The 15,540-nt window shown below is 33.1% G+C and overlaps 1 protein-coding gene and 1 non-coding gene across 2 annotated transcripts in view; one reads left to right on the forward strand and one right to left on the reverse strand.

Moving 5' to 3' along the window:
* LOC140051017 (uncharacterized) overlaps positions 1-15,540 on the forward strand; it is a 78,584-nt gene that overhangs the window by 2,908 nt on the left and 60,136 nt on the right. Inside the window, exons 2-15 of the mRNA XM_072096079.1 lie at positions 1,919-2,138; positions 2,654-2,718; positions 3,213-3,326; positions 4,332-4,463; positions 4,601-4,711; positions 5,567-5,686; positions 6,169-6,291; positions 6,493-6,609; positions 7,243-7,359; positions 7,551-7,670; positions 8,254-8,373; positions 8,822-8,938; positions 9,732-9,848; positions 15,087-15,200. Coding sequence (XP_071952180.1) covers positions 1,919-2,138; positions 2,654-2,718; positions 3,213-3,326; positions 4,332-4,463; positions 4,601-4,711; positions 5,567-5,686; positions 6,169-6,291; positions 6,493-6,609; positions 7,243-7,359; positions 7,551-7,670; positions 8,254-8,373; positions 8,822-8,938; positions 9,732-9,848; positions 15,087-15,200 — 1,707 coding nt within the window. The remainder of the gene's footprint in view (positions 1-1,918; positions 2,139-2,653; positions 2,719-3,212; positions 3,327-4,331; positions 4,464-4,600; positions 4,712-5,566; positions 5,687-6,168; positions 6,292-6,492; positions 6,610-7,242; positions 7,360-7,550; positions 7,671-8,253; positions 8,374-8,821; positions 8,939-9,731; positions 9,849-15,086; positions 15,201-15,540) is intronic.
* Positions 12,202-12,273, reverse strand: Trnad-auc (transfer RNA aspartic acid (anticodon AUC)). Its single transcript has one exon. It is a non-coding gene; the product is annotated as a tRNA-Asp (tRNA).

Raw genomic sequence — 15,540 nt, forward strand, 5'->3', positions numbered from 1 at the left:
TTGCAATTGTCGTTATTATGTTTAAAGTTTTCTGTATTCATTTAGTTTTTAATATAGGCCCATGCGTGAGAAAATTAAATCGAATTCTTTGAGAAACTAAAAATATCAATACTAAATGCATGAGGTTGACTTTATTTCATTAATCAAATTATTATTGTTTGCGTTATATTGTTGGTATTTGTGTCTGTTGCCTCTCTAGCTATTGCCGCCCAAAGACACACCCAGCCTGCAGATATGAGCCACTGAAAATACCAATCATAACTGGGTCTTTTGTCTATGTAAACCACCTCTTGACAGGTTTCACAACACTTCCGTTGGTCCGTGACTCTTTTTATTCACTATCTACTTCAAAATCAGTCTTAAAAATTAGTCAAGTTAATAACAATATTGATTACGATATTTCTAAAAGGTGATTAAATACTTGATTGTTGTGAGTATAAAACCCAACTTTTCAACGTTTTCATTTCATCAATCACTTCATTGTTCCTTATCTTCGTCGTCATAAAATTGTATAACAAACCCTGCTGGCGAATTTCTATTAAAAATGGGTTTGTGGATAAAAATAATAGACGTAATATATACATTGCTATTAAGCTTAATTGTAGTTTCAACTGATGTTCGCTTTTACTCAGACAAACTGTTATCAGTATTTTGCGAGTTATTGCACATGTAATGTAATGGTATTGCGTTTAGATTAACTCATGTCTTTCTGATCCCATCTACATTTTCCCCAGATTATTTTTTCGAGGATCTTTCTTCAAAATAAAAATGTTAAAAATAACACAAAAAAGGAAATTGATAAGGTAGCAATCCAAAGATATTGCCAAATTGCGCGCGTGACCTAAATCAAGGAATTGTGGTAATGAAGGCGATCAACAAGTTTTTTTGTTGCATACCAAGGTGTTGGTAGGTGAGTCGCGGGGAATTCCTTGTATTCAATAAGATTAATTACGGTTCAACAAAGCCACCGGTTAGTTTACCTGTGGAATGTCACCATCAACCAACCGAATTGGTTCGCTTGATTGAATCACAATAGCCGTGACTGCCGACTGCTGACACAAATAGTGACAGTTTGTACCATGTACAACGCAATTATACGTACATGGGATGGAACTACAACAAAACCAACCCAAATCCCATTCATGGAAAATTCGTGGTGGGGTGGTCTATATTTTCCATTTTCTTGTCTTTTAAAATTGTTAAGTTAAGTTTATACTGTTTTTAGTTTTGTGATGCGTTTTACGTTGGCTGAACTACCAGGAGGTGTGTTGCGATCTATTTCTTCATGGTGTGGACACTGTGTGTAAAAACAAATCCATAAGGTCAATTTTACTGTATATAAACAAAATGATTAGCCTTATATGTACACGTATGGTAATCGTAAACAACGTAGAAAGTACTTGTTATGTAGCCTATATCCAACGGACAATGAATCGTTGAAATAGAACTTGTGAATTGCTCTATATTGTAGGCTATATATCTGTCCAGTATCACAACGAATTCCGTATGCAGTGTCACATTATTATGAATGACCTTATGCCATGTTATAAGCATCATACGGTACATGTGATACTGTATTACAGAATGTGCCTATGATACTGTACACATTATTGATACAGTACCGAAAATCAATGCACATGGCGATTAATATTAAACCTAGTAAAGAGTGAAAAACTATTTTTTTGTTAATTAATTGTTGTATGTTTTTGTATTGTCAAATTGTATTTTTGTAAGAGTCCATAATTAAAATCTTCGGCTGGATGGACCACTCTTGTAAAATATTGTGAAATAAATTAAAAATAAATTAAATAAATAATATAATACTTAATTAGGATTGTACTTAAGGATGTAGAGTTTGTACTGTAGGGCTCGTTCTATTGAAATGGTGCCCATAGATTTTTTCTCTCTCTAATTTCAGTTGAAGTCATTGGCAATGAGTTTAGAGGCATCATCATGCAAGCTCGTAACACAGCAAATGAGCCTGTTGGTACTTGGGTGACCGAATCTTCAAATTTCTTCAGGGCTATAGGTTGTAACAATGCGGGAGATACATTAACCCACACAAGTAATGAACTAAAACAGAATTCGGAGCTGGTGTGGACGGCGGATCCAGATCAAGTTGGAACAATACATTTTAGGTAGGCCTAAGTAGAGGAATGTATGTTGGGTAGCGTTGTTATGCTTTTTTTATTGTAAGAGAATGAAGACAAAGTTAGCAGCCTAATGGTAAACATTAAATATAATTAATTTTCATATAAACTTGGTTTATGGTTTATTTAACGAAATGTGCCCACCTGTTCTACCAACATTTAGTTCTTCTGAGTCGTTATAACACACATCAGATAAAATAACACGATTTGCAATTCAACAATACAATCGTAGGCTATACACACATGGGAGGTACCATTTCCTCACAGACAATAGTAAATGAAAAGATCAAGAGTACAGTTAAAATGATTTATTTAAAAATGAAAACCGTATTAATCGTGTAAAAATAGTTTCCAGCAGTAGGCCCCTATAATGTACGCCTAAATGAAAAAGTTTGCAACAGCGAGTTTCACCTTAAATCTTCTCGAATATTCTGCTTAAGCTTAAGTAAAATGACACGAAGCTTTTGAATCACCAAAATACTATTATTTTTTTCATCTTTCAGTTATACAATTGTTCAAAACTTTAGCGTTTTCTGGACTAATATAGCGGGAATTGAGGTCAACCCAGGTAAGTTTATAAATGTATTAAATTATTTTGATTTTAAACCCTTGGAGAATCAAATGGATGCTCGATTATTATAAAAACATACTGAGTACAGTAAAGAGGATAAACTTAAAACGCAATCATGAGTATTGTGGGTAGTAAGCTTGTTATAAGCTAGATGAAGGGCTATGTAAGCTATACACTACAATCAATATAATTACATAAGTGTACAACATGGGCAGTGTAATGACTGGAACCAAGGTACTTCGCATTACAGCTTATTCGACACTGTGTTTGACCAAGGGAAATCTACCAACAAGACACTGAGCTCGGCTTGCCAAGATACAGTAGGAGCTTGTAAAAGTACCTTTGACTGCGCAGTGCCTGGTAAGGGGCATGTAACTGATCGTGTCGCAGCCACAGATAAACCCTTTGATCTCCGGAGCTCAGCATCCTGTTGGTGGATTTCCTTGGTTCGACATCATACGGGTTCAGTTTGACATCAGTACGTTTTTCAGCTTCAGGTGCATGTTCATCAAACCCCTGTAGTAATGGAGGGTCATGTACGGCTGTGTCATCTGGCTTTAGTTGTTCCTGTCAATCAGGCTTCACTGGATCAACATGCCAATTAGGTAACAATAATATTTTCTTTTATACACTTTTCTATTGAAATTTATGTTAGTTTTGAATTGTGAATACGAACAATCTGTGTGATTACCTTCCTCTCCAGGGTAGGCTAGTCTAAAATATGTGTATCATACCACTAAAAACATCACCACGATAAGTTCCACGTTACTTTAGACGTTTTCGATCTTACCATGTACCATTGGTGGTAGTCCTACTTTATGGTAAGATCTTGTTAAGAGTCTAATGAATAGCCTAGATGACGACGACAATAAATCAAATACATTTTTGGACATACAGAAATCTTTTAGCAACTTAATAATGTCAATAACAAAGATATTTTTCATTCAGATTTGGTATGTCAGAAATCATTTCCATATCAAAATAATAAAATGGGGAAAAAACCTGAAATGTTTAAATGTATAAAATATTGTTTTACAAACGATATTCTTTTATACTACTTAGGTCACTGCATAAAATGCATCATTAGCTATTAATAGGCTCTTTTATATTAAACATATCTTTCAAAATAAGCAATGTGGTTAAACACTGGAGAAACACTGAAGTGTATCCGGAACACTAGTGAAATTTATATCGAATAGAAACTTACAATAATATTTTAATAATATTTACATTATTTTGACTACAATAAATAATCTAATGTTAGGCAAATGGTAACATTCTGAGACAAATAAGAGAATAAGGATAATGTCTTTCACCTCTGGTGTGTCTTCGGTAGTCCTCTGAGTTTGAAGAATAGATTAACTTGTTCACATCAAACAAAATACCTGTGACAAAAAAATGAGATGTGCCCATATATGGACATGATGATGTCATATCACTACCATATTTGGGAATATCACTACCATATTTAGGTACACAAAAAGCTGTGTAACCTGTATCTTCAAATTTAGCTTTAAAATTAAATAGTCTGCCACTCTCAGTGAGAGTGGCAGACTATACTCACTCTATGTTTTTGAGAACTTAATTTATTTCATATTTTACAACTTCAGCTGTAAATACTGTATCACCACAGACAGCGTGTACATCAGCACCTTGTCTTAACCAAGGTAGCTGTTTTAATCAGGGTTCCTCGTATTTCTGCATTTGTTTGTCAGGATATACAGGCCAGAATTGTGAATCAGGTAAGGTACCAGGAACGTTATTTCACAGTTTAAGGATGATATAAATAAACATGCGCGCTCATTCAACCACAAGAGGTAATGCTTTAGAATCTTTCATTGGTATTGGTTACATTATCACAATTGTTTTGTGTTTTCAGCAACATCATGTACTTCGTCTTCGTGTCAAAATGGAGGAGTGTGCAACACAAATTCCCAATCGAATACTTGCTTTTGTTTTAACGGGTTTTCTGGAGATTTCTGTGAAATATGTAAGAATTAAACTTTTTTGGGGGATATAAGTAAAAAGGTGCACATATAGCTGTCTGATGTAAAGGTATTTATTTATTTATTTTTTCCACAATAGAGTCTAAAAGTGCACTTTAGCAAAAAGGGTTCGAACCCTTGAAAAATAAAGATTATTCGACCTTTCTACATTTTTTTTTCTTCCTAATTTTACTTTATTCTAGTTCTCGAAATGTCCCATTTAATCAATGGGACAAACAATAGAGTTTTTAGAACTATAAGTTTGCTCTAGTGAGTTGAACAGTTGAACAGTATTAGTACTGTATGGCACTCCACAGTAAACAGTATTAGTACTGTATGGCACTCCACAGTAAACAGTATTAGTACTGTATGGCACTCCATAGTAACTCAATGAAGGTACTATTATATTATACACAGAATGGGTTCTAATAATGCGTTACGGGAATTTTTTATATTCCTTGGAACTATACTGCAAGTATGATGTAAGATGTGAAGTGCTTCCCTTTATGAATATTGAAGAAACTTTGTGCATTGCTTTATAAAACAAATTCATTCTAGCGATAATTACTAAAAAAACTAATTGTATTGTTAAAACTGTATCATAGATTGTTTGTTAGTTTTTTTTGTTTTCCACACATTAAAAAAAATAAATTACGAATAAGATAGACACATAGCTTAAAAATTAGGCCTAAACATAAAAACATCACAAATGTGCAGATGGAGGTCAAAATAAGTTGAGGTAAAATTATTTAAATTTATTCTAATTTATTCTGATTATTATTAATATTCTTTTCCCACTTGAATCATCCAGTGTGTTCCTCCATTCAGCACTTGATTCCATTGTTATTTTAATATTTTAGGGCCGACAGTATGTACGAGTACTTTGTGTTCAAATGGGGGATCATGCTTACTTCCTTTTAATGGCGGCTCAGTCTTCTGTTTATGTCAACCAGGGTTTACAGGCACAATGTGTGAGACAGGTATGTATGGCAGTGTATTCTCATGTCCCATTCTACACAATTGGAAAAGGAAGTATGTTATTTTGGCAAGCTCGAACAATCAGAAATTTCGCGCCAAAATGATGATTCGCCAGTTCGTGTGACGATTTTAAAAATGGATGAGATCAGAATAAAAAATATAATGATTCTATTTGGATAAGAACTTACCACTGGAGGTCTATTTTACACATCAGGCTTGTGTGCAAAGTGGGGGTCGAGTGCGGCTGCGTCAGTCCGCAGTCGACTCCTGATCAGAATTTCCTCAATTTGAGAATGCATACAAAAATGAAAAATACAATTTCATCCTAGAATTATAGTTTACTGCTTTGAGTTTGGTTGGATACAGTGTATGTTCCTAATGTTATTTCATAGTTGCTTTTTTTCGTTCATCATATAGTAACCACATGACTTGACGACTTATAATTCTTAGTGTACACTAATTTTTAGTAATGTATATTTTTAAGGCCCAGTATGTATGGATACGTTATGCCAGAATGGAGGTACTTGTGTTATTAGAGCTGATTCTACAGGTGTTAACTGTAACTGTTCCCCAGGTTTTACGGGTACATTGTGTGAGTTTATAAGTGGTAAGTAAAAAGTTGAAAAAGATTGGATTTTTAGTTTTGTGTATCGTTGTATATAGTAGATCGGTTAGTAGAATGCTTTAATGCTACAATGCATAGCTATAAGCCTTAATTTACATAATCTACATAAATTAACAATTTTTAACAGATATCATGACTAAAAGAACTCAATTTCAGTAATTTATATATTTGATTATTTTTTAGGACAAATATGTACCTCTACAACATGCCAGAATGGGGGTACTTGTACTGTTACAGCTGATTTTACTTTTATCTGTACCTGTTTGTCAGATTTTGTGGGGACAATGTGTGAGATAAATGGTAAGTGAAAAGTTAGAAAACATCGGATTGGTTAAATACTGTTCTACGACATTCACTAAAATCAAATTTCCTATTTTAGTGAGTGTCGTAGAACAGTATTAAACCCTATTTTAATGTTTTCGACCGACATGTATAAATCTCTTCATTACCGGATTGGTAGTTTTGTAATTCGTTGTATGGGGTATATTATATATTAGAATATTAGAGTTTGTTTTTAGTTCGTGTTGTGTCCGTTGGATATTGTGCTCCGCCAACAGAGCAAAACAGAATTTCTATGTTTTTTCTTTTAAAAAAACGACAATAAATGATACTTGACTGACTTGACTTGACTGACTTGACTTGACTGACTTGACTTGACTGACTTGACTTGACGGACTTGACTTGACTAGTAGAATGCTGTAATGTTACAATGGAAAGAATTTCAGGTATAATATTTTGGCTATGTGATTCAACTAATATCATAATACCTATTACAAAAAACAATCATATAAGAAATAACAAAAAGAAACAATAAATCGATAATTATTGGAATAATTCTCAAAAGAAATAGCCTTGAAGATACACTTCTTATCAACCATACTATAATGTATTATTTTGTGTTTTCTTTTTCACATCTCTTTTTCACATCTCTAGTCCTAGCATGCGGATCTAATCCTTGTCAAAATGGCGCCACCTGTTTCGATGGCAATGAAAGTGGAGATTACTTTTGCCAGTGCACTAATAATTATAGTGGTACAAACTGTGAAAACTGTGGGTATTGTTTTGAGTTTTAAATGCTTATAAATAATTCAATTATTAATATTATTTCTCATACATGAGATCCTTTATTTGACCACCATTAATTTTCTAAGTGACCATACATTTGAGAAGCTTCACCGTTAGAACGGTGGCATAAAATTTTAAAAAAGCAAAATAATTATTTTTAAATATTTTTCTTTCAGTCATTTCGCCATGCTCTTCCAACCCGTGTAGTGTCTATACAACAAGCTGTACTGTGACGTCAACCACCAATGGATATTTCTGTAATTGCTTGCCTGGTTATTTTGGAAATAACTGTGAAGGTATGTTTGATATATCTACATTTGTATTGTTACTTTGAATGTTATTTTAAACTTTGTATTACGCTATTATTGATTTGCAATTGTTAATATTGTATTTTTGTAAGAGTTTATCTGGTTAAGGATGTTTCATCATACCACAAAGACTATCACAAATAGTTGCTATCCAATGGCCTTAACACGTGTAGAAGCTTCGTGTAGAAGCTTCAAGTAGAAGCCCAAGTCTGAATCCTTGTTGAAACTACCCTTTGATCTTTCTTTATTGTGCAGAACCTCATTTGAGTATAGTCACACTCCGGTTGGTCACAGTTATGCAGCTGGGCTTCCTAATTTTCCTAAATGTCATGTTCTTTTGAACACACATTCGTTAATTATTATTATTACATTACATTATATTTAAAAAAAAATAATCTATGTATGAACAGTTTACAGATAAATAAGCTGGGCTTCCTATGTTTTTTTTTATACATTTTGTGTTCCACACGTTTGATATTATTATTAATAATGTTTCTGTAATTATAATGTTATGCTTTTGAACATTTCTTATGTTATTTGCATCGATAAACTTATTGCTATTGTTCATTAGCTAATGCTTGTTCAACTTCCCCATGTCTAAATAACGGAAGATGCTTCTTCAACGGTGAAGGTGGCAGCGACTACATTTGCGAATGTGATTATGCTTTTACTGGCTCGCTTTGTCAAATAGGTTAGTTTGAACATTTTGTTCCATGAATTTGAATTTGCTTTATCATTTGCTTCGTTCATTACTGCCCATGTCGACGGGTTTTTAGGTTATTATTAAGTTCAAATATATCCAGCTGTTGCAAACTTCTGAGTCTCTGTTTTCAATTCAGTTCCGTATTGCTTTATATATACTGCCAACATTCGTAATCAAAATACTAGAAAACATTCTTTTCAAGTTGCTGATTGAATATACCGCTTCCACAGTATGTGTTTTACATTTTTTAAGTGATAGTACTGTAATTTAAATTTAAAAATTGTTTATTAGAAATTATAAACCTTTGCATATTCAAGTATCAAGTAAGTAAGTACCTTTAAAAAGTGGTACACGGGACTTGTTATTTTATATATAAAAAACAATAGCTTCGATTTGTAAAGTTGGCCATATTATATTGTTTATATTATAATCATAGAACTGACATGCAATGATGATCCCTGTTTAAACGGTGGAATTTGCTTCAGGGCTTCAATTGGATCAGCCTTTTTTTGCCAATGTTTATCTGGATTTACTGGTGATACATGTGAACAATGTAAGTTTGCAACATTTTGTTAAAATATGTTTTTTATAAATATTTTTTAAAAGTTTATTTTAGTTTATTATCTGCTTTGATGACATTTTAACTCCTCTAGGTTCACTGATTTATTAAAACATTTTTTTCCAATCAAATATCAACTTACACTGTGCAAATAAACGTTATACTTTCCTACTTGTTTTCTTGAGATTATTGGCTCAGTGGGAGTGTGTTTTATTGTCTGTACAAATGTTTTTTTAAGACAGTATTGTATTTCAAAGTCATCACCATTTTGAGCAATTATGTCAACAATATTTATTTTGTAAACAGTCATCATCATCTCTTTTGTGTGTTGCTGATGTAGGTTTCCTTCTAATTTGAATGGTCTTCCATTTTAAACCCTTCGATTGAACAATAAAAAACTCTGTCTACACTATCAAACTAGTTTAACAAAAACGTGTGATGTTCCCAAATATGGTAGTGATATGACGTCATCGTTTCCATATATGGGCACATCAAGTATTTTTGTCGTATAAAGTTTTACAGTGTTTACAGAGCCTAAGGGCCCTCTCAACTTAAATGAAACGCAGCAATTAATTGAACTCTCAAAAGAACTCCACGTAAGATCCTAACTCAAGACTATGCTTTGTTATGTATTTTGATATTATTATGTTTTTTTATTTTTTTTTGTAAACCAATGAATATGAAGAACCTCCAATTAAGAACAAATAAAATAAATTAAAGAACCATAACATTTTTGCCCACACCAAATTCATTTTCTCTACACTAAATTCATGTTGTTATATTATAGTTGAGAACATTGCTTGTAATAGTTCCCCTTGTTTGAATGGTGGGACGTGTGCGGTACTCGGGACTGGTTTTGCTTGTTTGTGTCCGTCACAATTTGCAGGAACTCGTTGTGAAAGCAGTAAGAAACTATTCTATTATTATTTGTATTTTGTACTCTATATGTATTTTTTTAAACTTAAAAAATTATTCTTCAATACATTTTTTTCTTTACCATGTTGAGGATCACACACAATTGTCGAAATGTTTTATCTTAAAATGTTCCATCTGACACTGGATTAATTTTTAACTGTTTTCCTGGATATAAACGTCTAAATGTTTTACAGTCCAGTCTGTGTAATTGATCAAACTTCTTGTAATCTTCGCCAACCTGAGCAAGGTAGATTTGATAACAAAACAAGTAAAAATGTTTGGGTACATGTTTGTTATATTCATAAAATTAAAAGATTTAAATTAAATTGACAATTGTATTGTATGTTTATTTGCTAAATGTATTTCATTTTACAAAACTTTTTGTTAAATAAAATGTTTTATCAATGTAATGTAAAAACAATATTTGTTTTTTAAATATATTTTCAATTCATTTAATATATTTTAAATTATATTATATGCAGATCTATTCTGCGTATTTAGTATGATAATTAGCAATCATTTTTATATGCATTCATTTTAATAAGATGCAAAAGATGTATGCGAGGTACACCTGTGTCAAAACGGAGCTACCTGCGTTGATCGCGGGTTTTTCTACCAGTGTTTATGTTCACCCGAATTCTTTGGAGACAGTTGCGAACAAGGTCTGCAAATGAACGCTTCTAATAATGCAACATTTGATTTATTCATAAATATTATATGTAGTGTAGCTTTGTATTAATAATTAACATACATGAGGTCAATTTGTTACAGTATAGTTATTCATAATTACCGTATGAATTTGTATTAACATACAGGTGATTGTGTTGTTTCAGTATGGCTAAAAACCTAAAAATGTTTATACATATTTTATTAGCATACATATACCATAACCTACTAATGCTTCAGAAGTTGTAATTTGCATAGGCATAAGCAGTAACACTAAACAAGATTAAATATATTATTTTCAAATAACCAATATAGATATTCATGATAAACTATATATACCAAATAAGCAACTACATTGTAGTATTACAGTACAGCAGAAGCCCTCCGTTGGGACACCCATATTCGGGGAGTGACCCTATCAATTAACTTTCCAGTAAAAGTAATGAGGGAAATATGTTTTAACACTACGACCAATCTCGAGCCATAGGACACTTTCCCAACCATAGGGTACTTTCCCAGCCATAGGACACTTTCCCAGCCATATGACACTTTCCCAGCCATATGACACTTTCCCAGCCATAGGACACTTTCCCAGCCACAGGACACTTTCCCACCAGCCACAGGACACTTTCCCTGCCATAGGACACTTTCCCAGCCACAGGACACTTTCCCAATCATAGGACACTTTCCCAGCCATAGGACACTTTCTCAGCCACAGGACACTTTCCCAACCATAGGACACTTTCCCAGCCATAGGACACTTTCTCAGCCACAGGACACTTTCCCAGCCATAGGACACTTTCCCAGCCATAGGACACTTTCTCAGCCACAGGACACTTTCCCAGTCACAGGACACTTTCCCAACCATAGGACACTTTCCCAGCCACAGGACACTTTCCCAGCCATAGGACACTTTCCCAGCCACAGGACATTTTCCCAGCCACTTTTCGAGCATAGGACACTTTAAATACAGCCAACCTCTATTCCTGGAACATCTAATTAAGAAGACACTTGGGTCTTTTCCCTTAATAAGGTTATACTGTAATTGGCTATTTATTGCTTCTGTTTGATTAGAATAGACTGTAGAAGTGCTATTAGAATAGACTGTAGAAGTGCTATTTTGTATTTAGCTTAAATGCAAGGCCTGTATAGTAGTGCATAAGTTGAATATTATTATTATTATGGCGAAAACAGTGTTAGTACTGCTGCTGCTGACGGATAAGAATTTCCCTTGTTCCCCGGTTACAGCATGGAGGAAATTGCTCCATGGTTACAGTAGCACACTAGTACCATAGAACTTAGCCTTAATGTAAGAAACAATGCTGTTTGTTACATTACATTATATGCATAATATAATATATTCTACTCTAACAATAATTACAGACATATCAGTAGGCCCTATTATATTACTGGGTCTAAACTCCTAATACATTACGAGTTTTTCTGAAAATTCTGGCATCCCAAATGTTTTTGTTTAATGTTAAAAAGAAATTTGAGAGCTTTTGGACATTTCATGAACATTCGGGTGTTGGGGCAGTTTTCAGTTTTCAGAGAGTCCGGTAGGAGAGATGACAATGAAAGAACATTTATTTGTTGTATTCATTCATCCTACATATATATATATAACATATTTTGAAACGATAAAGATGAGGAAATCTGTGAGAATGAGAAAAATTCGCCCCAACCGAGACTCGAACTCGGACCGCCTGCTTGATATGCAGATGTCCTAACCATTAGACCACTGGGGCTTTCATGGTATTGTTCGAACTCGATTGGATAACGACTCTTTAACATTCTCGGCGTGGTACGGCGGAACAGCACTAGTCCTCAGTTGTACGCACGCGCAACAGAGATCAAATTGATACGCCCTCATCTTTCAGTATTTTTATTCACGAGGCGGGATCTCCGAAGAGATACTTTTTATATATATAAACACCAGAGGCAAAGAAGTTCTTTGCCTCTGGTGTTTATATATATATATAACATACACATACATATACATACATATACATACATATATATATATAACATTTTAGTTTGACGATTTAGGTCCTATGGCCTATATCTGTTATGTTGTATCATATATTTCACAAATCAATTTCATAAAAACATTATACATACATTATTACAGATACTATAAATATAATTAGAATATTCCATGTGTACTGACATCTTGTTTTTACATATTAGCTGTTACGGCTTGCACTCCTAGCCCGTGTGTGAACGGAGCTTGTAGTTTGTCCGGTTCGAGTTATATATGCATTTGCTATCCGGGCTGGCGTGATACTCATTGTGATTTACGTAAGTTAGGCCTTATATATACAGATAGTATTAACTTCTGAAAAAATGAAGAAAAAAAAACAACATAACAGGTTATCCCTTTTAGACCAAGACTGTAACAAAATATTATCAAATGTATTATATCATTATAGTCAAATCATTTATCCCAATTGAATTTTTCTGCTGCTAGCCATCATTATTATAAGTAAGGCTTAGAATCCACCAAATCTGAAATCAAGTGAGGAAGAAACACTTCCAAATGTTCGAAATATTCCCACTGTTGCGCAAAATAAATGACATGACTACAACTCTCTCTAATAACAAATTAACTTGTAACCGAGAGATTGTCCTGTGACATCTGTTTTATCTAAAAGGATCTTGTTAGAATAGTTTATAAAGATCTTTGATAAGGATCAATGTATAGAAATGATAATATTTATTTTGACCTTTTGACCTCAGCTGTCGATGCATGTGCATCAAATCCATGTCAAAATGGCGGTTTGTGTACAGACTTTCAAACGCACTTCACTTGCGGATGTTTAAAGAATTTCGCCGGAGAATTTTGTAGTATTAGTAAGTGTAAAGCCTGACAATGTTTAATGTTTTACCATAGTTGGTGAATGCTTGGTAGGCCCACTATATATATCTAGCTCCAATGCACAATATGTTTACTAAACCAATTACACCAAATAACTAGCTAAATGTCAATGTTTTTATCTACAAGCAAGTAAATTGCTGTTGTGTTTCTGTTTGTCCTAAAATCAAAGTGTTGTGTGGTTCTGTATTGTTTTCTTTGTGTTTAATTCAATATGTTTGTGTCAAAGCAGAAATGGTAAAAGTAATCGTACTTCATATATAATATATTTATTGTCAATTCACGTATTGTGTTTCGCTAGAACATTTGTGTATCTGCTATAATATTATGTTGCAGTAAGGTATTGTTTTATGTATGTTTTTGTGTGTTCAGTTAAAAACCAAAACTATTTTTTGAACACAAGTTTCTATTGTATTTCTGTTTAGTGTTTCAGTTATACCACAACCATAGACAGCAAACAATCCTGACACAAAACAGTGTTTCAGTTATACCACAACCATAGACAGCAAACAATCCTGACACAAAACAGTGTTTCAGTTATACCACAACCATAGACAGCAAACAATCCTGACACAAAACAGTGTTTCAGTTATACCACAACCATAGACAGCAAACAATCCTGACACAAAACAGTGTTTCAGTTATACCACAACCATAGACAGCAAACAATCCTGACACAAAACAGTTACTGAGTCTAACTCTCATTCTGCACCTACTCATATTTCCGAGCATGCGCAGAATGACTGTTGTACATCTGCATAGTCGAAAAAGAAATTGTGAAAACGAGTAGTTGATATTGCTACTCTAAGTTGGTTTATAAAAATATTAACCATGTCCTATAAAACTATGGATAGTGTGGCCTACCGCAGTATGATTGATTTTTATACGAATCATTGATAGACTATTTGTCTCTACTGTTTTGTTTATATGTTTATATTGTATATTATTATTAATCACAATTCAATATTTAATATCCTATTTTCAGCTATATAGTTTTTAATAGTTATATTTTAGTTATTCTTTCATCTTGGTTGGTTAAAAGTGTTATGAAATAATAGAGTAATGGTGTAGTTTATAATTATTATTGTAGGCCTACTTGTATTACGCTTATTTGTAATGTATCTATAGTGCATAACCGTGAATGATCAAACATATGCTGCAGCACTTTATCATTTACGGTAAATTTATAATATTCGTATATATGGCGGTATTGGTTATTGTACATGTTATGTTTGTCTTGTTTTAAGGTGAAATACAATAGTCACACTGTAGTTACTTATTATTGGACTTTAGATAATATATATGATATATTTAACAAACATTTATTTCATCAAATGCCAGACAATGCGATAATATATTGTAATTGCATTTTGCACCATATGCTACAAGAAGATAACAAATATGTTATCACGCTCACAAACTTAATTGAATTCCCAACTTTTTTATACAGTTAAAAAAAAGATCGAATTGCTATTATAAAAACTGCTTAATACTTTTATAATTGTAGTATAGTACCATAGAACCAGTATGTATTATTTAACTTACAAAGTATTTATCGATATTATATGAATGCAAATGTCAATTTTTTTTTTAAACAAAGTCTTATTTCTGTTTGCAAGGTAAGTTGACAGTTAAACCTTATTTTTAATGTCATTCTTACATCAGTATGTACTATTTGTTACTCAGATGTGAATGAATGTGTTGATATGCCATGTGCCAACGGAGCAACATGTGTAGATCTTGCTGATAGTTACCGATGCGACTGTCCAGTAGGATATAGCGGATTTCATTGTGATATAGGTATGTATCCCATCATGCACTTGAATATTCATTTTTGCATTATTTCAGGATTATATCTAAAGCTATGTCTACACTATCAAATTTTATGTGTACAAAAAAATGTGATGTGCCCATATATGGACATGATGATGTCATATCACTACCATATTATTGGCACATCACTACCATATTTTGGCACATCACTAAACTAGTTTGATAGTGTAGACAGAGCTGTATAGTAGACTTACCACAAATCTCTAGTTATTTTTCTGGAGTTTCAATTGTTTCCCAAATCCAGCTCAAGTATAGTTACGACGAAACTGTTACCTTGCACCTATATGTGTATTCTACACTACTATGT

This window comes from Antedon mediterranea, chromosome 1 (genome assembly GCF_964355755.1).
Source record: "Antedon mediterranea chromosome 1, ecAntMedi1.1, whole genome shotgun sequence".
NCBI lineage: Eukaryota > Metazoa > Echinodermata > Crinoidea > Comatulida > Antedonidae > Antedon > Antedon mediterranea.